General features: G+C 43.4%; 1 protein-coding gene across 10 annotated transcripts in view; it reads right to left on the bottom strand.

The window, feature by feature from the left end:
- LOC121663298 (rho GTPase-activating protein 7-like) overlaps positions 1–19967 on the bottom strand; it is a 54341-nt gene that overhangs the window by 11457 nt on the left and 22917 nt on the right. For 5 of the 10 annotated variants that reach the window (XR_006015592.1, XM_042025385.1, XM_042025386.1 and 2 more), the window contains exons 2-6: positions 6330–6401; positions 4792–4873; positions 3369–3432; positions 820–2171; positions 288–458 (exon numbers count right to left, since the gene is read on the bottom strand). Coding sequence is in view for 9 of the 10 variants with exons in the window: in XM_042025385.1 (XP_041881319.1) it covers positions 288–458; positions 820–2171; positions 3369–3432; positions 4792–4873; positions 6330–6401 (1741 nt within the window). In the remaining variant the exon portion in view is untranslated. Of the gene's footprint in view, positions 1–287; positions 459–819; positions 2172–3368; positions 3433–3973; positions 4739–4791; positions 4874–6329; positions 6402–12340; positions 12369–12410; positions 12526–19967 lie in introns of those variants that run through there. The other 5 variants (XM_042025389.1, XM_042025388.1, XM_042025390.1 and 2 more) reach the window with 5 other exon arrangements.

The raw sequence follows: 19967 nt of genomic DNA, 5'->3' as shown, positions 1-19967 counted from the left end.
ACACCCTGCAAAGGCCTTCTGACAAAGCCCTGCAATTGGGCAAATTTAAAGAGAAACTACAATGTGCCTTAAAATCAGTAACAGCACGACCACCAGCAAGGGCCCAAAGTGCAGCCCACAGCAGAGGAAATCCTGGAGCCATTGAAATAACCCTGAAGCTGCCAGCAATTTAATAGGATGAAATTCTTCATCTTGAACATGTGCAATGTAGGCAGACAAGGAAATTCACATGCTTACATCAACTCCTCTCTGTCCAGCTCAGGTTGCTTTAATATCAGACAACTTACCAGTTCCAGCCCTGCTTACTGGAAGGGGAATATCTGTCCATTAAAGCTGTGAGCTTCAACAGTGCCAGCTTTTGTGTGCGGGCCAGCTGGGCAGCTGACTGGCCATCAGTCTGGAGGGAAAGGCTTTCCAGGTTCATGCTCTCTTCCACAGACCAGTGTTGCTTCCCATGCCTATGGGATAAATATTGTTTAAGCTTAGAACCATCTCCACCACCCCTGTTTTCTACCTGCATTGGTGAAGCACCTAAGACACTAAATGACCTGCAGTTAGTTGCACTTAAACAAGGTACTTCCGACATCCAGGAGGGCCTCTGGCAATACAAACTGTTTCCCTGATTCCAATGCCTGAGTGCTCATGCAGATTACGAGCGTCCTACTTTCAGCAGAGGTCAGATGTTGGTACCTGTGGAGCGGTACCTGCCCCCAGCAGTGCACACCCTGCTACCTAGGACAGACTTTAGAATACTTTGGTCTGGCATTGCAATTATATTCCGAGTGGACAGAATCAAAGGCAAACCCAAGGATGGCTGACCTGTTGGTCTTTTTAGAGTCTGTGATGTAAGTCAGGTCTGCAGAACCAATCTCCTTGCCCAGGCCACAGCTGCTCTCTCCCTCAGCCTCCCCTGCTGTCTTGTCTTCTGAGCCCTCTGTTTCAAGAGAGCTTTCTTTAGGGGAAGGTGGATACAAAGAGGTCAAGTCACTGGCAAAGTCAGAATCCCTATCATCTGAGAACTTCTCTGTCCACTGATCAACCAACTTTTTGAGACCATTGACATCTGCTATGACACTGTTCAGTTCTGAGAACACATCGTCGTCACCAACTTGTGCTGCCTCCAAAGTCTCCAGGTCAATGTTGGGCATGTTGTCATACACACTCCGCCTGTTATCCCCGCCCGACAGGGGACTCCTGGGGGCTCTGGGGTCCTTGGAACCGCTCCTGCTCCGGCTCCTCCTGCACCCATGGAAACTCCCAGTTCTCCAGTTAACAGAAGAGTTGTCTGCTGGAGACAGGGAGCTATCTGTAAGTACTGTGGGGAAAGTGCCAGGTTTATGGCCTTGTGGAATTTGAAACATCTGGTTCTTTTGTAACATTATGTCATTTTTTAGGTTTTGCTGAGATAGATCATTCCCCAGCAAGAGCTTGCTGGAGTCCATGTGCTCTGCATACGTCCCCCTTCCTTCACAGGGGCTGCCTGGTTTTATAACAGGACTTGGAGTGCTCCCTGTGCTGCTATTTGCAGACTGATTGCTGCTATTGCAGCTCCGGGGAGAAAAGGAAGAATTGCTCTTTGTTCGGATGCCAGAAAGGTCAGAAATATTTACACAGTTCAGCATCTTCATCTTTTCTTCATTAAGTCCTTCCAGAAGAACAGGTTCACTTATTATGGGTTTGGCCTTTGACTGACCACTCCTTAAGTTGCAGCTCCTTAAGTGCAGCTTCTCCATTTTCTTTAGAAGGCTCTTCCTCTTTTTAGATGGTGACTTATCCAAAAGCTTCTCCTCACTGGTGATATTTAAAAATTCACTGAGGGGAGGAGAACAACTAAAAGCAGAGTCCAGTGAAGGTACCTTAACTGAGGAACATCTTGAGGAACTTGTGCTGTTTTCCACATCTTCAAAAGGTTTTTGGGAGTTAACAACGTCACTGTCAGCACTGCTGGTGCTGTGAATTGAGGACACATCGTGCTTATCACCATGATCCAGAAAGACACTGTCCTCGTTGTTGATGATCTTCAGTATTGGGCTGCCTGGGGTGGAGGCACCAGCCCCTTCCTCTGCTGGAAAATCTGCCAGGCTCTCAATGCGAGACCACCGCTGACTGCACCTCTCATAAGCCCATCTGTCACTTATTGCACAGGGTTCATCATCTTCAGAGTCATCACTCTTAGAAGGAGAAAAAAACCAAAAACAGTTCAAGGGCAAAGTTAGGCAAATTATAAATTACAAAAACCAATTTAACATAAAAAGGAGACTTAAATTTTCTGCCAACTTCCAAAACCCCCAAGACCAACATATGGAAATGTGACCATTCAGTCACTGAACGTCTGCCCTGAGAGAGTTGAAAAACATACTGACAAATGACTCCCAAGCATGCTGACAAATCTGGGAAGTTTACCACAGGAAAAGGTGACAGATTTGATCTAAGGTGGAAAAATCCTGATTTGTGGCAAATCCAAGGGTATTGAAAGATAATTGTACTGGGTTTAGATGGCCTCTCCTAAAGCCAATCAAATCAAACACTCTCACACTTCTGTGACCAAAACTCATCCATTTTCAGGTAAAGGGGTGTTTAGCTGTGGGACTGTGGCAGCATCAATACTTGTAGCACCTTTTGAAGCCCTCAGCCTCCCTTGCCACCTGCCCCAGGTGCCCCCTTTGCTGGATTGTCCCCACTCCGAGCGAACACAGAGACAGCAAAACACTGGAGAGATGGGAGCCACCTGTCTCTTCCCTGTGGGCTCTCTTGCCCCACTCTTCCCTAATGACAGAGCAGAACTCTCAAAAACCCAGACATTTTTTCCAGAAGAAGGCATTATTTTCTTGCTAGTCCTGCAGTTGGTACCTCAGAGGCTTTGCAGGCCTGGTGTTGCCCAGCCAAGCTGTGGCTACCACTCTGATTTAGCTGCAGCATTTTTGTGGCAGAGCCAAAGACAGCCCAGCTAAAACCTACCCAGCTTGTATTTGCTGAACATTTGCATTGCCCATTTATTTCTTTGTTGAGTCAATAGGAGTGAGCTTTCAGCATTTAAATAAAGTGGGAAACTACTTAGGAGAGCAATGATAGTCATGTTGAGATGGGGCTTTGGGGCAACTGTAGGACAGTAACGTGTTAAGTCAAATTTTAAAAGTGTTTCAAAAGCCACCCCTAATCCACCTTGAAAAGTTTCAAACATTATGTCGTTTCAATCTCCATCCTTGCATTTATGTTCCTCAACATAAAATGCAAATAGCAGAGCTTTGCAGGATGGAATAGAATAGAAAGTTCAGAAATTGCTAATCCTTCATGCACTTTTAAACCCCAGTGTTTGATACAATAGCTAAACACATCTTTAATTAGAACAGGAACTGTTACAAACATACCCGTTTCCTATCACGGCTTATTTCCACTTTCATTGATGCATACTTGTTCAGTGTGTTCAACCTTCTAGGGTATAGAAAAAAACCAGGAGTTTTAAATTTCAACCATTTTATTTCTTGAAAACAAACATGCACCAAACTAGTTGTGATCTTCTACCACGGAGTCTTCATTACTGGTGTCAAGCACTGACATTCTGTTAGAGGCTCCCATACATTGGTCCCCAAACCAGCACCAATAACCACCCCATGATGTTCATACTTCCAGTTCTGCCATCTTAAAACTGGAGAAGACAACAATAATCAATCATTTAATTAAAAAATCATATTATTAGCTTCAATGATTGTGAAAAATATCATGTTAAGATTTTGAAAATAAATGAAACTCTGTGTAGGCTTCTTGAAAAAGAAAAATTAAAAATTCAAGATGTTAACCTGTATCCCTGGAAGTACTGTATTATCTATCATTTTAATTAAAGCTTGTGCAATCAATAAGGTCCCAAACTAGTCAATCACTTAATTGTCAAACAATGGGTGGCATCAACAGGAAGCACACGGAGAGTCTCCAAGGAGCACTCAAGATAGAAGTCATACCAAGAAATAAAATATACCCAAAGTTCTCTAATATCTGCTGTTCTTTAGAGATGTGTGTGTGAACAACTCCTCTTGGTGCTCTGGTACAGGCAGAGCTGGAATTCAGGTGACCTGACAGGACAGAAAAGGACCAGAACACCTCACTAGGAGACGAACTTTCCAGTGCCCTAAGTGTTAGAAATCATAATTTCTGCTAAAGAAACTCTGCTAAACAATCTCATAATGAGAAGGCAACTGCAGCACCAAGTGAAGCAAAAGCCTTACACTACCCTGGCACTCTTCCATGGGGAAATTCCAAAGGGCCGTGAGTCTGACTTGGTACTGACAATGCAGGTCACTTGTGTGCTCTGAACAGCTGTGGCAAAGCAATAACTTCAAATCAATACCTTTGCTTCTCACTCGAAAAATATTCAGAAAACAGAACAGATCTCATGCAGATAATTTTTTTCTGCCTATCTGCTGGAACAGAAGTTGGAGGAAATTCCTCCACTCCATTTCATTATATGTCATCCTAGAAAGCATCCTGCCATGCTTGCAGGGAACTGGTTATTTTTTATCAGCTTGAAGACATTTCACATTACAAAAAAGATATTTAATGCTCAGTGTAACATCCCTGAGAGCTTGGATGAAGAAGAAGTGCAGACACATGCTTACTTTACCTTTTACTTCTTAAAACAACCAACTTCAGTGATACTAAACAGTGTGCTTAAGTGATTTCCTCCAGTCACAACATTGGTGACTCTTAGTCTCCGACAAAAACAAAGGCATGAGAAGATGACTGACAAAGAACTGTGGGGCCTGGGAGTATTAAAGATGATTCATTATTAATGTTTACCTGAACAGTGACTCAATCGCATCTCCATCTAAAAATTCATGATCTCTCCTTACAGTTTTTACATCAATGGGAAACTGCATATCTGTGAACAAAGAAGTTGAATCTGAAATCTGAGTTGTAATTGCAAAGACTTTCAATTTTGCAACTTATTGATCATAGGTGAAATGAAACTAATTCTATTTCTATAACTGTACATTCATGCAAACATCCTTCCAGCAAGTGAGGATCAGTTCCTTAGAGCAAGTGGGAGAATAAATGTAGGGATCTTCTTGCTGCTGTTATTACAGATGGACAAGCACTTCTGTATTTCCAGGAGCTTGCAGTCACCAAGTGCCATAGACAAGAAACACAAGATTGATAAATACAATAAAAAACCGGGATTATTTTCCATGAGCCATTGTCATGGTGAGGTGCAATGCAGCACATGACATACACTCTCTGAGCTATAGTGAGCCTGACACATCATGCTGGGCTGGAAGCTGAAGAGTTCAATGTTTCAGCTCCTGAGGTTTAGCCTTGCAGGTGAGGGAACCATTGAGATCCATATGTATTGTCTTAGCTTATTCTATAAGCTTAATTTTCCTAGCCAGGTCAGGACACTGCATGAACAGCGAGGTAATGCAGAGGATTCATTTTCCAGAAGCATAGCAATGCACATTTCCAACAAACAGATTACAGAATAAAATCTGCTGTAGGCAGACAGGAAGCATTTCCAGGGACAGTAGGTTTCATGAAATACAGCTTTCAAATCCAGCTCTATGGCTTGACTTCAAATTTTCAATTTTGCAGTGACTGGGGGAGGTGGGAATGAGCGCAGTTAATGCTGCTCTTTCAACTGTAGTCCTTTGATAAAATCTTTCTGAAAAATAGATTGGCTTTTTTTACTTTCAATGTTTGTAACAAAAAACACATTTTAAAGAAAAACAGTTTTAAGATAAATGCACGAGTGTGGCCTGAAAAATTACACAAGTTCTCAGCAAATCCATACCTCCCCCCAAGAAATAAGCACTGTTTGTAGTTATAACAACATGAAAACATGCTGAAATTGCATTTTTGACTGGCTGGCTGCTGCTGAGTATTTCCTCTAAACACTTATGATTGCAAGATGATTTTTCCAACATTCTTTTTCAAAACTCCAATAAAGCAATCTCAGACCACAGGCTGGAGAGCCTCAGAGGAGTTTGGGTTGCCATCAGTGGTTGGAAAGATCACTTCCAGCACTCCTAGAAAAAGAGCCTGAAAAAATTATAAGCAACTAAAAATAACAAAAGCAGAAATTTGACTGAGTTACAGTCTAACAATAGGAAAAGAAAACCAGGGAAGATTTGGTCCTTTATAGAATTCTACTGAGTCCCTGCTGAGATGTCCCTTCTCCAAGAAAACACACCAGGTCACTATTTTTCTACAGGTTTTCATGAAGATATAACAGAATTTGGAAGTGCTTCCATCAAAAGTGTCAGGTTCTGAAATATATTATTTATGTGAACAATTCCACTCGAATTCCATGTCAGCTGCTTGACAAGTCTTTGTGATCATACCTTCAAACAGCTGAGCATACTGGGGAAATCCAGCAGCTCTCAACCAGTCGCAGGCTTCTCTGGCTTCAATTTCTGCAATGAGAACACACAATTGTTCATGGACAGTGCTCACCAGAGTCACCTTTCACAGGATAAGATAATTTCACCTGGACATTCTCTGAGAATCCTGTATGTTAATGCTTTGTTAGGATATTGCTAAAAAGGAATAAATTCTTGCATCCGATGCACTTACACACACATAGCTCTGCAATAGTCATTCCACCATACGACAGATATGCAAGCAAAGAAGAGAACAGATATGAGCACACACTTGGGATGTCACACATCAGCGTAAACCAGCTATCCCTGAGCTGGGGGCAGTGGAACATCTGCTACAGGTTGGAATGAGTCACCAGAGCAGGCTGTAGGACACACATCTGTGCCCTCACACAGCAAAGCCTATTTGTGCATTCCAGTGCTGAGAGATGGTGATAAGACACCAACAAATCCTATAAATAAACTCAAAATGCTCTCACAACTTTAATAACACTGGACACAGCCTAAGCATTCCCAGAACAAGAGTTCTCAGGAGTACCTGTTGCTAAGGTCTATCAATATTTATTTCCTTGCCAACTACCTACGCAACTTGGCAGCCACTGCAGCACAGCAGATGTCAAGAACTAACTGCTCACTTTGTGACAACTGGTAAAGGCCTGTGGCCAGTTCTGTGACATTCCCACAGGAGCAGAGCAGAACACACCCTCACAGAATCACACAAAACCAGACTCCTCAAAAGCACAGGCAGGTCAGCATGAGTGCATGGCTTCAGGCTCTAATCTCTGCCAACACTAGAAATGTCTGGGTCTGTGGAAGAGGAGAGGCCTCCCATGTACACTTTCTGCAGGTTTGTGTGCACCCCAGCTCATGTTACACTAGACAGAAATCTAAAGGCAAAGACTTCTTTGAAAAGAACATTTTTGAGCTACCTTAAAATCCAGTGTGTTCACTAGAGAGAAATGTTTTTAAAGCATCTTAAAGTGTAGCATGATAGCCCAGAGGAACAGCGCTGTTCCTTAAAACTATTTTCTTTACACATACACTCACAGATCAGGATTCCAAGGCACTTCACACACACACCTGTTCAAATTCACTGCTTGCTTTGCTCAGACTTCTCAGTTGCAAGTCATCAGTGCAACAGACTGAAGACACTAACCAAAAAAATCATAAAACTTCCATGATTTTATTTTTCTACTTTAAAACTTCAAATTGTTTCCATTATTACTTGGTCAAATTGGACAATGCCATTCTAACACAGGCTTCCCTGCACAAAACTGTATGGCTTTTTCATCTGAGAATAAAGTGATATCACAGGAAGACCAGGATATTTTTACACAAAACAGATGGATAAGTCTTTTTTCACACTGCAGAACAGAAACTAATTTCTTCTACAATAGCCTATATACACTATGCCTATATTTATTGCTATACTTAGTGCCATAATTTATCATAATCTTTACCACAACACAGCATGTACTGAATACCAAGAGAGGAGACAAAAAAGACAAGCACTGTACTCACAGAGCAAAAAAAGGAAAGAAAAGCTACTTGTAGAAAAGAGCCAGGAGGATGACCAGTCTAACACCAAAATTCTTCACAAAGACAAAGCGATTTTCATTTAGAAAAACCCAGTAGATTCACTCAGCCACCTCAGCTGTGGAGAAACTGTAGCTGTCCTCATTCCAGACCTCAGCCTACTCAGCCAGAGCCTGTGTACAACAATCCTGAGCTCAGACAGGGACTCTGTAGGGGCTGAAGCTTCCCCAGTTCCCAGCATGTTAAAAGCACAACTGCATTTTTAGACCAAACCAAGCCATGAACAGTGATGCAAAAAAGAACAAAAAGATAAGGCAGAAAAATATTTGGCATCTAGTGAGGATATTTTCAATGAATATGACTGAAAATACAACAACATTGTCACACTTATAGATGGCCTCTTCCATAGAACAAGGACAAAGGAGCTGGGGGAATTTTCTTTGTTGATTTAAATCTTCAGGCCTTCTAACATACCTTTGCACAATCACAAGGCATGTTTGGATTGGATATTAGGAAGAAATTCTTCCCTGGGAGGGTGGTGAGGCCCTGGCACAGGTTGCCCAAAGAAGCTGTGGCTGCCCCATCCCTGGAAGTGTCCAAGGCCAGGCTGGACAGGGCTTGGAGCAACCTGGGATAGACGAGTGGATGGCAACTTTTTGACATCTTTTGGGTGCTATCTGCACGACTGAAATAGCAGAGCAACCTAAATGTGTCACCTCCCTTTCCTGAACTGATTTCATAATTAAGCAGATGAAAAAAAAAAAAAATCCTGCAAAGCTTAATATTCCTAGATTAGAGGCTGGCAGCAACTTTTCCATGCCAAGCCAGCTATTTCCCCATGGGCTACAGGTGGTAGGTTACTAGCAGATGTTTATGAGAAACAGCACAGAGTACACAGCCTGTGCCACCCTTTGGCTGTACCATGTCCCACAGGTACGTTCTGTGCTGAAGGCTCAGTCCAGTCCCCCTGCAAACAGCACTGAGTCGTGGCTGTGCCCAGCCTGCCCATCCCAGCAGCCCCAGCACAGCTGCCCTCCACGGCTGCTGCCCCCTTCCCCATTGCTCCCTTCTCCCTGGAGCCCCAGCACCTCATCAGCTGGGCTGTGACACCTCTCCTGCAGCCACTTGGGCTAAAAAACTGTGTCCCCCCATCTGAGCACCGTCCTGTTTGCAGACTGCAGGGCCCACACTCGTCAGGTACTTGAAAACCAGATGCTACAGCGTGAATTAAGTCCCTATCAGAATAAACATCAGTGTTAACCAGATCGTTTGCAATAAAGACAAGACATCTGTGCTGAGATTTGGGCATTGTCTCTGAGATGTTTTCCTCACCAGAAGCAGCACTTTCCTAACAACAAGGCAGAGGCAGCAACCAAAACCAGTGACAGCTGGTATCAAACAGGCCAGTCAGCCTTACTATGAGGTGATCACAAACTTCAGCTAAAGAAGAATGTCAAACTGTACTTTAAATAAATACTCTGAATAAAATGGGAGGATATCAATTTCTGTTTGAAAGCATCAGCACAGTGAACCTCGCTGCCAGGATGCAGTGTGACTTTCAGCTCCTGCCAAAGCAGGAGACCTCCTCCTTCCCCCAGCTGCGAGTTCCTACCCTTCCTCACTGACAGCCCGAGCCTATGCCAGCAGGTCCTGTCAGCCAAACTGGCAGGAAATCAGTCACTTTCGTTTGGCAAGATGAGATTTATGAAGTTTTAGCTCTCTGAATCGGCTACCACATGTTCTGCTAGGTTCCAGTGGCAGGACACAGGCAGTGGTGGGTACATGCAGGGACAGATGTGGGAACATGCACCTGCCTGCCCAGGCCAGGGAGCTCAGCCTACTGTGAAACCTTTACCTAAATGTACTGCTTCCTAAAAGAGTTGTCTCATTGTTTCAGTATTTCAAAGCAATTTTTAAACAGATTTTTAAAACCAATGGTACACACATTACTTCTATCTCCCTCCAAACCAGTTTTCCAGTTTCAACAGGTAGGAATCACACGCTGATCAGGACTTCATTACTTAAAGGGATCTGTGTTTAAGTCTGAACGCCTTCCAAAACCATGGCAGGAAGAAGAACAGTTGGAGAGGTTTTTTTGCTGTTTGCAGCACTCCTGCATGAGTTACTGCAGGATCCTCCTTGTCCCCTTTTCTGTAGGATGCAAGTGTGGTACTTGTGGCAAAGAAAGGATTTCTCAACATGCCCAGCCCAGAGCCACACTCGTGCAGACAGGAGAACAGATCACAGGGTAGGACCGACTCCTCGCTTTGACTGCACATTGCATCATTCTGTAGAGAAACAGAAAAAAATCCAAAGGATTTTGCTCTTTCCCAACCTCTGTCATTATACAGGAAGACCTTTTTTTTTCTCTAAATGGCAGTAAGCCTCCTCAACAGCCACAGACAAGCAGGTGCCCAGGGTCCCCACTTGATGTGCCACAGCAGGGACAACTGTACCTCATGGGGAAATGCTGCTGCCTCCTCCTGTCACTGACAATCCCAGGCTGGCACCCCCCTCAGCCTCTCCAGAGCTGGAGTCAGCAGGCCCCGTGCATGCTTGGCATCCACACATCAAACTCTGCCACACATTTTTCCTACAGCTCACGAGCCGTGGGCTGTGAACTGACAGGTCCTTTATGCACTGACTTAGATCCTGTCATTCCTGCTTGTGCTGGCAGTGGTGGAAGCGACAAGGGGTTTTCAGGTTCTGTTTCAAGATCAAATGATGAGTTTCCCATCGCGTCTTTCTGGTTTGTGCATCTTCCTAGGGCTATAAGAATTGATGTAACTTCCCTGTGACTTACAGCTGCTAATGAGGCACTTCATTTTATACACACCCTGTGAAAAATGCATTTGCTGTGCTAGAACTCTGACTTCTGGAGGTCGTTCAGAACTGCATTTTACCTGTGACAGGATTTTTAATAACTGTTTTTATTTACATTATATCCTTTTACCTAAAAAGAGAGTTGGGACATGATATCTACTCCATGTTGAAGGTTCAAACGCGATGCTTTCAAAGCAGGGTGTTTGCACTGACCAAGATAAGCAGTCAGGGACTTGTAAAACTGTCAAACTCTCCAAAAGCTAAGATGGATCATAAATAAGTGGAAATGTTTCTTCTGTTTTCCCTTGTGCAATGCAAAATATCAAAGCTTAATTGTACTTTACTAACCCACTTGAGGAAGAGGGGGAAAAAAAAGAGATTAAAGCTTGGAATTTAGCCAGGATAATTTAGGCTCCATGCAGATAGTGAACATAAATGTCTGGAAAATGAAAAGGCCAAGATATTTGTCCTTTCATTCCTACTTTACTATCATGCTGGTGTTTTGGAACTGCAGCCAACTCTTCAGTTATCACAGCTGGGAACTGCAATATATCCCAGAACTTCATGGCAACCTTAACTGCATCTTTATCCAGCTCCTTGGCATCAGCTCCCAAGCTGATTACTAGGAGTCCCAATCTGACAATAAGATCATTACTCGGGTCCTTGTCATTAGCCTCCTCTGTTGGTTTCTGGGACCAGTTTAAAGGCATTTTCTTTGCAGATCACATTAACTCGCTTGTCAGTGCTGGCTGATCTTTTAATTGTTTCTATGCATGTTAGAGAAGGTACTGTTGGCTCTACGGCAATTTCAAAGGTCTCATGGAAAGTAGGTACCTAATTCACATCAACTTTAGGAGAAATGAGAGTGTAACTCTCTGATTTCCAATCCACGCTGGAAATTCCTTATCCAAGGAAGTGGGGTGAGAGAGGGGATTTATCTCCCTGCGATCTAATCCCAGATATGCTGCTTCTCCGTGCTTCAGCCCTGCTGGCTGCGAAGCGGGAACAGATCCCACATTTCTCTGACGCAGAAGCTCCTTATGGATGTTTTTTCACAGGACCCTTGTATGCGATTGAGAAACACTTGATGCAAGATTCCTGGGCGGAATTTTAGCAGGTAGGGTACCGCTTGCTGCCACTAGAGCCAGTATCAATAAACCTCCAGCACACAAGTAACAAACCCCAAAACAAGTGAATTGTCTGTGCTCTTTCACTGTGTAGCACTAAATTTTCTTTAATTATGCAAAAGGCCAATAACACCACAGTGTGTGATACAGGTTCAACCTACGTGTAAGGAACTATTTAACCCAACAGAGACTGCCCAGTAAGCTGTTATATCTAAAAGCAAGATGGTTTATTGGCCCTGCTAAGGCTGTGCTTTGCTGAGCCTGCTGAGCCTAGGGCAGTGGACAATCTTTACTGGGTCACTCTACCCTGATGGAATGAGATATGCAACGAAGTCAGACAACCTACCTGGAACTTTGCAAATGCATCCAACAAGTCAGCAAAAGCAGCAGCTACAGGAAGAGCACGATCCAAAGTGTTGACAGCCTAAGAGCTGCTGTCACACTAACAAAGCAGTGGTAGGAAACAGCAGCACCCACCCGGACCCTCACCCGGGGATGCCATCTGCCACAGCACCCACCCGGACCCTCACCCGGGGATGCCATCTGCCACAGCACCCACCTGGACCCTCACCCGGGGATGCCATCCACCCACCCGGACCCTCACCCGGGGATGCCATCGGCCGCAGCCCCGCTCCGCTCCGCTCCGCTGCGGTGGCACCGCCTTCCCCCGGCCGGGCCCAGCCCCGCTGCCGCAGCCGGGACAGCCCCGCCCCGGCCCGGGACAGCCCCGCCCGCCCCCGTGTCCCGGGTACCTGCCCGTCCCTGGCCCGTGTCCCTGCGTGTCCCTGCCTGTCCCTGGCTGTTCGGAGCCGCTGTCCCGCCCCAGTGCCCCGCACTCGCTCAGACGAAGGAATACGGAAGGCAAATCGACACCCTCTGGTGCCGCTGCTGGCTTACCCCCATGTTTTAAAGTTTTGCCGATGTCATTCCTCAAAGTTTTACAAAATTAGCTACTTTTTTCACTTTTTTCCCCCTTTCTAACAAATACGCAGAACACTCCTACCTCTACCCTCCAAATAAAAATGGGCCGACGCTGCATCCCGCAAAGCAGACGCTGTGCCCAGCAGCACGGAAGGAACAGAGCAGAGCTGGGATTCATCCCTAAAACGGACCTGTCATCCCCGCTGCCGAGAGTGACCCAGCCTCAGGATGTTTTGCAGTGAGGTCCCTCGCCACAGTGGTTTTCATGGGTCAGACAGAACCTGTACTTTTATTTTGCTTATATGGACTTAGTCTAGACTAAAAAGGGTTTGTGGTCCAAAAAGCTCACATGCAGTTGATCAATGAATCTGGCTGCTAAAATCATATTAGCATGTTTTTCAACCTCTGCAACAGACTCAACTTCTTTGCATTTGCTGTAGTTCATTACTGCTATGATTTGACTTTCTGTTTTTAATGATGTGGTACAAAATCTAGTAAAAAACCATGATCAGTCTTTGCAGCCTGAACAACCATCAACAGGTACAGAGAAGCATGTAGGCTAGTCTCAGAAGAACATATCAAAAGTTTTAAATAATTTCCCTACAAGTTAACTTTAAATCCCTAATAATTTTATATCTGCTGGACTGTCAGGCATTACAGTTCAATAGGGCAGATGGAAGGGTGGGATGCTGTGTTAATTTACAGAGGTTGAAAGATAATTCAGACTCCATGAACCACTCCAGGAAGCCAGACCAGGCTCTAAATTTCTGTAGAACAACTTCGTGCAGTGTTTAGACTCTTACTGTTTGGAGCCTAAAACAGAGCAGGAAAAATAAGAACTCGCATGAAGTGGATAAGCAAAAATCTTCTGATTAAAATAAGAATTCTTATAGATGAAGAAAACTTCTTTTTCCTAATCTCGTTTAGGAACATTATACCCTAACAAAGTTACAATTTATGGGTGTATTTCATTATCACTAGTTTTCTGTATAACAACCAAATGCAAAATTTTCACAGACCTATGATTTATTTTTGTGCAATTGCTTCCTAGATGGACAGTTTGTATGGCAATGAAAAAGATGTTTGATATTGGCACCGGGTGACACAATACAAAAGAAATTAGGGTAGTGTGATATATGGCATTTGCTATGATTACCTAAGAAACTGCTTTTTGCCAGACCCACCCAAAGCCATATAAAAAGTACACACCCTGCTTTGATTAAATTTGCAGCTATATGCTTGGATTAGGGAGACAGAATGTATCATTTAAATCTGGGGATAACATCAGTAGACTGCTCCCATCCCATAGAAATTCTCCAACCAGAGCATGCAGTTTCCCTTTCCCACCCATTTTCCTTTGGGGGTTTCCCACAAGAGGACAGTGCACAACCCTAAAATGCTCATTTTCCTTCTCTTTGACAGTAAACTACCATCAAGCTCCCTCGTGTTGTGTGGGTCACCAACCATGAAAAGGCCCACAGAAAATCTTAGGGGTGAACTCCTCCAGTACAACACAGCATTCAGTGGAGAATTTCGGGAGGCTTTTCAGGAAGGAATCACATTCCTCCATTTTGATCATTTTATGTATCCTATAGGACAATGAACCCAGGGAACCCTGGCATCTGCCTCTCATTAGAGGATGTTCAGCCCACACACAGGAAGCTTACACACTGGAGTAAGGGTGTCTGGAGTAAGGATGTCTCAGGTTCAGAAGGGGCAGCTGACGACTTGTGGGGCTGCTGGTAGAGGTTCCCAAGACAAAGACAAGAAAACATTTCCTGCTCACCTGGGCTTTTCAGTTCCCAGCTCTGCAGCTCGCCAAGGAGCACCCAATAACATTACTAGAGCCTCAAAGCTTATGCCAGTGCTTGGGACTGATGCCTGGAAAATGGGATCTTTTTCTCCAAATGGTCATTGTTGCTTGATTTCCTCTTTTCTGGAACCACTGACCCTTGCTGAAGACTCCAGAACCTTTCTGATGGGTTTCATTCCAAGCTTTGATCAAACCCCTGACTGTATTCAGCACATGCAGGGATTCTGCCCAGAGTGGCTCCAAACCAGTCACATTCCACCTTGCTCAAATGTGGTGAAAACAGTCCTAGAGTGGGTCATTTTTAAACAACTTCACAAAGTACTGCATGACCAAAATTAATTGTTTTTAGAAATGAGCCCGCTGCTGCTAAATTCCTCACTCATGCTTAACCAAAACTGTGCAGAACCTCCAAGTCACCAAAGTTATTTCAGACAGGCAAGCAGTGCCAAGACAGTTATTTCAGAAGTGCCAAGCAGTGGAGTCACTTCCCATCCAAGCCAAGCTCCCTTCATATTTTAATTCCTGTCACTGGAGTATTTCCGATACACTTACCAGAGATCACCTCCCTCCTTTCTTCCCCTCTCTCCCTTCTACCACCTCCCTCAATGCTTTTCATGAATCAAAGCTGAGTGAAATTTCATTTCTAACTTTCTCTTGGTAAGATCCCAACATAATTGTTTTCTGTTTTCTTCTCTGATGATCTTGAGTTAACATAGGAGATCAAGGAATCTAACTTCAGCTGTGACTATACTAGGAGGCATCAAGAAAGATATTTCTATGGAGACAAGTTGTTCAGAGAGAAGCCACATGATTAATTAACAAGTTAGTCCAACTGGGAGGAAAAATGCAGAATAAAATACAGGCAATACATGGAGACAGTTAAAAGAGGGGGATGTTAAAGGTGGTGGGGAATAACTATCAGTTAGAAAGAAGAAAATTAATAAGCTCACTAGAAAAGGATTTAAAATAAAAAATAATTAGATGAAATTAAGGGAAAAAAGAGATAGGTTTACAAAACCAAAAATTCCTGAGAAGGAAATCCATTGGTTAAAAAGTATTTTTCTAGGGACAAAGACTGAAACTTTATCATCTGTGATGCAAGAGAGGTTAGACATATGTGTATTGCAGGGAGATAAACTGCACAAACTGCACATATGTGTATCGCAGGGAGAAAGATGTACAAACAGAAACCTGGACTGTGTCACTATTTTTCTTCTCTTGTGACAAGAGTGAGCTCAATAAAGTCTTTAACCTGTTTTTGAAAGGAGGAAAATAATATTGTTAAATATAGACTCTTGAATATGCTGAAGTGCTGTTGAGGTGAAGTCAAAACATTAACCCATCATATTATAGAAGTAGCATCTTGTTACCACTCTGGTCTTCCTGTCAGAAAGCATCTGTGTAAGAACAGAAGTATGAGAAAATAAGCACATTCAGTGGTCCCCTGAAATTAACAGCAGGTTTTTTCCCCTGAAAATCAAGATAGAATGGTTTGGCTCCAAGTCATTCAAAAAGCTCTTGGATTACAGGAAGTCCATTCTCGTGGTTTGTCCCTCTGTAGCCATTCAAAACCATTTAGACCTGATTTTCCAGTCTTCACCATGAAAATCTTAAAACATGATTAAAAACTTTCAAATGGTTCTCAGGTTATTGTCTCCACCTCCCAATGAACTTTGCTTGGCTGCTTTCACTGGGACATTCCAGTGAAACCTGCAGCAGATAAAGCATTATCCCATTTCCAAGCTTACTTTCACAGGCCTGAACTCTAGAAAATGCTGCTATGGATTTTGGTCCCTGACAGGGTCTGGCAATCATTAATCCTAATTTTTATGTCTTCCTTTCTAAACAGCCTTCAATAAAAAGGTCACAGCAACACAAAATGGTAGGGAATTACCCATGCCCTCCCCTCCCTTACCTCTTCTGGAAATTCCTGCAAAATAAAATCCAGGGAGAATTCCCCTTCTAATACCAGGTACCAGAACTGAGATTCAAAGACAAACCCTTTTTTAAAATGGAAAGGTAAAAGGTCCTTGTTATTCCTGTATCCCTTAGCAGTTGGTCCATTTATATGGATGTGTGCCTGCTCCTATGATAATCACAACTACTCCATGATGTGATGAAAGAAAATATTGTGGAATTGTTAATTATAAAAAACAACACAATGTTGCCTCAGCCAGTGGGTGTCAATGACTTGATTTGATCTTCCCTCCTTTAAATTCCAATGCCCCAATTTTCATTAAAACTGTAATCTGCTTCTCATTAGAGCAGGTTAAATCTCAAGCTGGAATTTAGCTTTTGCTTTCTGTTGTTAAAAGTCAAGCATTTTTAAGAGGAAAACACTATGCTATCATGATGAATTCCGGGGATTTTCTCAGGAACTTTTAGGGTTAGACTAAACAAATTGAAGAATTCTTTCAGAGCTAGTGAAGTTCCTAAAATGTGGGTGAGAGAATGTAGCAACAAACCCCCTAACTTCTTGTTTCATAGATTCACCGAGACCACTTAGCATGAAAAAGCTCAGGAGAAATGTAGTGGATGCATGGAGTCAGAAATCTGTGTCCAACCTTCATGCCTAGGAACAGAGCCTGGAGGAGTTTAACTGCCTAGTGCAGGGAACAGGGTACCCAGAGTGAAATCACAGCTCTGACCCCCTGACAGCCAAGAAAAATGAGCAGAGCAAGCACTTTGATTTTCTCAATCGCTTAACTTCTTCTCCTATCTCAAGAGTCACTTAAAAGGAAAAGTGACATTGAAGGCAGAGCCACAGACACTTCTGAAGTCTGTACATGAAAGCTTTAACCTGCAGAGCCTTGGCCAGGGTGCTTGAGGAATAGAGCAAAATCTGTGCTCACAAACAGACCTTCCTGAGGAAGGAAAGCACTCGATCGATAACGCAGCCTTGGAGGCTTCGTTTCAGTTCTCTCTTCCAAAATGTAGCCAATGCTTTGGATAAATATAACTGGATTGAAAGCATTCTGCAAAAAAGTTCAAGTTAAAGTCAACATCTTACTGCTGAAGCTTAAAAAACACTTCTGCATAAGTTGGAGGAAAAAAAAGATTGTTGCTTGTAATCTCTTACATTTCCTATTCCCAGTAAAGAATAGTCCCTAAAAGCTTTTGTCTTCTCTGTTATTAAAATGCATTTCTACAATTGTAAGAGAACTTGGGCTTGGTTTATTTACACTCCAGCGAGAGCAGGCCCTGCACAGTGGAACAAATAAGCTGCTGAAATGGTCCTGAAGAACCTTTTAGATTGCACCTGCTTATATTTGGACCCGAGATACTTGGGAATAGATAACTCTTACCTCTTTTCACATGCACCACACAGAGGCACTGTCAGTAATGCTTGGGGTTTTATTCAAAGTAACATTATTTCAGAAATGACAAAATGTTTTTTCAAGCAAAGCAGTCAGGCTAGACTCTGCTACTCTCCAGAGTAAATTTTTGAGACTAATGTTCCTTAGAAGGAAAATCTTGAGGGTTTTCATGTGAGAAACAAATCCAAAAGAGTAAGATCACGCATAATCAGCATGTATCCCAGGCATTAGTGAGCACAGTGTCCTGCCTTGGATGATGGTGGTTATTGCCAAAGACATTACATGATGTGGGAGAGCCAGACAAACACATGAGAGGGGACAGAACATCACAAAATATATGAAGTTCCTCTAAGTAATATGTGTGGAACTGTATGGAAAAGAAAAGTATCTTCTTTCAACTGCTCCCACATAAGAAGCCACAGATTTTAACTGGCTTTGATTCACAAAGCCTTGTTTCACAGCCCTCTGCCCACTGCCTGCTTCTGGTGACCTGGATGGGAGTTCCACACAGCCCTCGCTGCCACTGTTCAGCATGGACATTTTACATGGAGGGAGAAATTAGGGACAGAAGCAGCTCACCTCCATCTCAACACTGAGACCCAATATACAGTCAGTGATGTCCTCTGTCTTCTGAAGGGGTTCTGCAGCCTAGGCACCCCCGGGCGACCTCATTCCTGCTCGGAGTCACTGTCAGTTCAGCAGCACATAAAGAGAATAAACTCACCAGGACATTTTCAGCTATTTAAATAAATAAACCAACCCAGACTGCTCACTCTATGTCTTACCAGTACACCTCCAAAGGGCTGATACGGGGACATGGATGGATGATCCATTCTAGGAATGACACTTTGACACTTGAGAAATAAAACCCTTTGCGTAAAATAACCAACAGGAATCACTTCTGTGCTGCTGTGTCCCTCTGACACATGAGCAGGCCTGCAGGTGTGAAGTTGTTCACAAACCCACACCGAGCTGTTCCTTTCCCCAGCCAGTGCAGCGTGAGCCAAGTGCCTTGGCACAAACAGGAAGCCTCCCCTCAGATGCAGCCCCACCGTTTCACCAGGGTTTGAGTTTGGTGTGTGGGCAAACAGAGCCACAGTGGAAAGTCCCTCAAGAGACTGCGGCACCCCTGGCTAAGCAGGTGATGTGACTCAGAGACTGACAGAGAGCTCAGCCCTTTCCTCTGGAGATCAGACATTGCTGTGATACTGCTGTGAACCAAGGCTGAGTGAAATGAGATCTGTATCCAAATTCTGCATCCTCTTTCAGTCATGGTTCTTGAAAAGTAGTGGTTTCTTGCCTGACCAGAAAAGCAGAGCACTACCTTGTGCTTACCTTTCTTCCTATCTTCATTATAGCTGTTGAACAAAGTGGTTGGACAGAGGATTCTTCAAGGGTCCAGTGGATGCTCATTCCAGCAACAAATCAAAGCAGCTGGGCAGATCAATTTTTTGCCAATCAGCCAAAGCCAGTACCTCCTAATTTTAGCAGATTGATTTTGTACATGAAAAGACAGTTTCTAACTGTTAACTGTGTTAACAGTTCAGGAAGCAGAAACAGGCAAGTGCCATATTAGAGCAAAGACTATCCTGAGTTTATCTGTGCCTACAGTCAGATCTGGAAATCCCCTGAGAACAGGTTTGCTTGTGAGTATTTTCAAGAACTCCTTGCTTTTGAGCTAAATAGATGCCAGAGAAATAAAGCCATCTAAATGTCAGAGCTTGGGAACTGGTGGTCCAGAGTTATTACCAATGGTGTGGAATTGCCACCGGAGTGAGCAATGGGATGCAAAGGAACATGGAGTGTTTTGTCACAAGAGAGCAAGGTATGGTGACTCCCATAGATAAGAAGCATTAGAATGTATAAAATTTGGAAATTTTAGCAATTTATTGGTGAAATTGAATATTAGAACAGTAAAATCTGAAAGGTAATTAGGTTTTGATAGAATAATGATTAAATAGATGTAGCAAATACTGGCTAGAATTCTCCACAGTTTGGCCACAGTCACATCCTTGCTTCATTATTTTCAAGCATTTGTGAAGCCATAATTTTGATGAATAATTGG

This window comes from Corvus kubaryi, unplaced genomic scaffold (assembly GCF_017639235.1).
Source record: "Corvus kubaryi isolate FWS band 111438036 unplaced genomic scaffold, C.kubaryi_AGA036_p1.0 37270, whole genome shotgun sequence".
Classification (NCBI taxonomy): domain Eukaryota; kingdom Metazoa; phylum Chordata; class Aves; order Passeriformes; family Corvidae; genus Corvus; species Corvus kubaryi.
The sequence above is the reverse complement of the archived record's forward strand: the minus strand, read 5'-3'. Positions and strand labels throughout refer to the sequence as shown.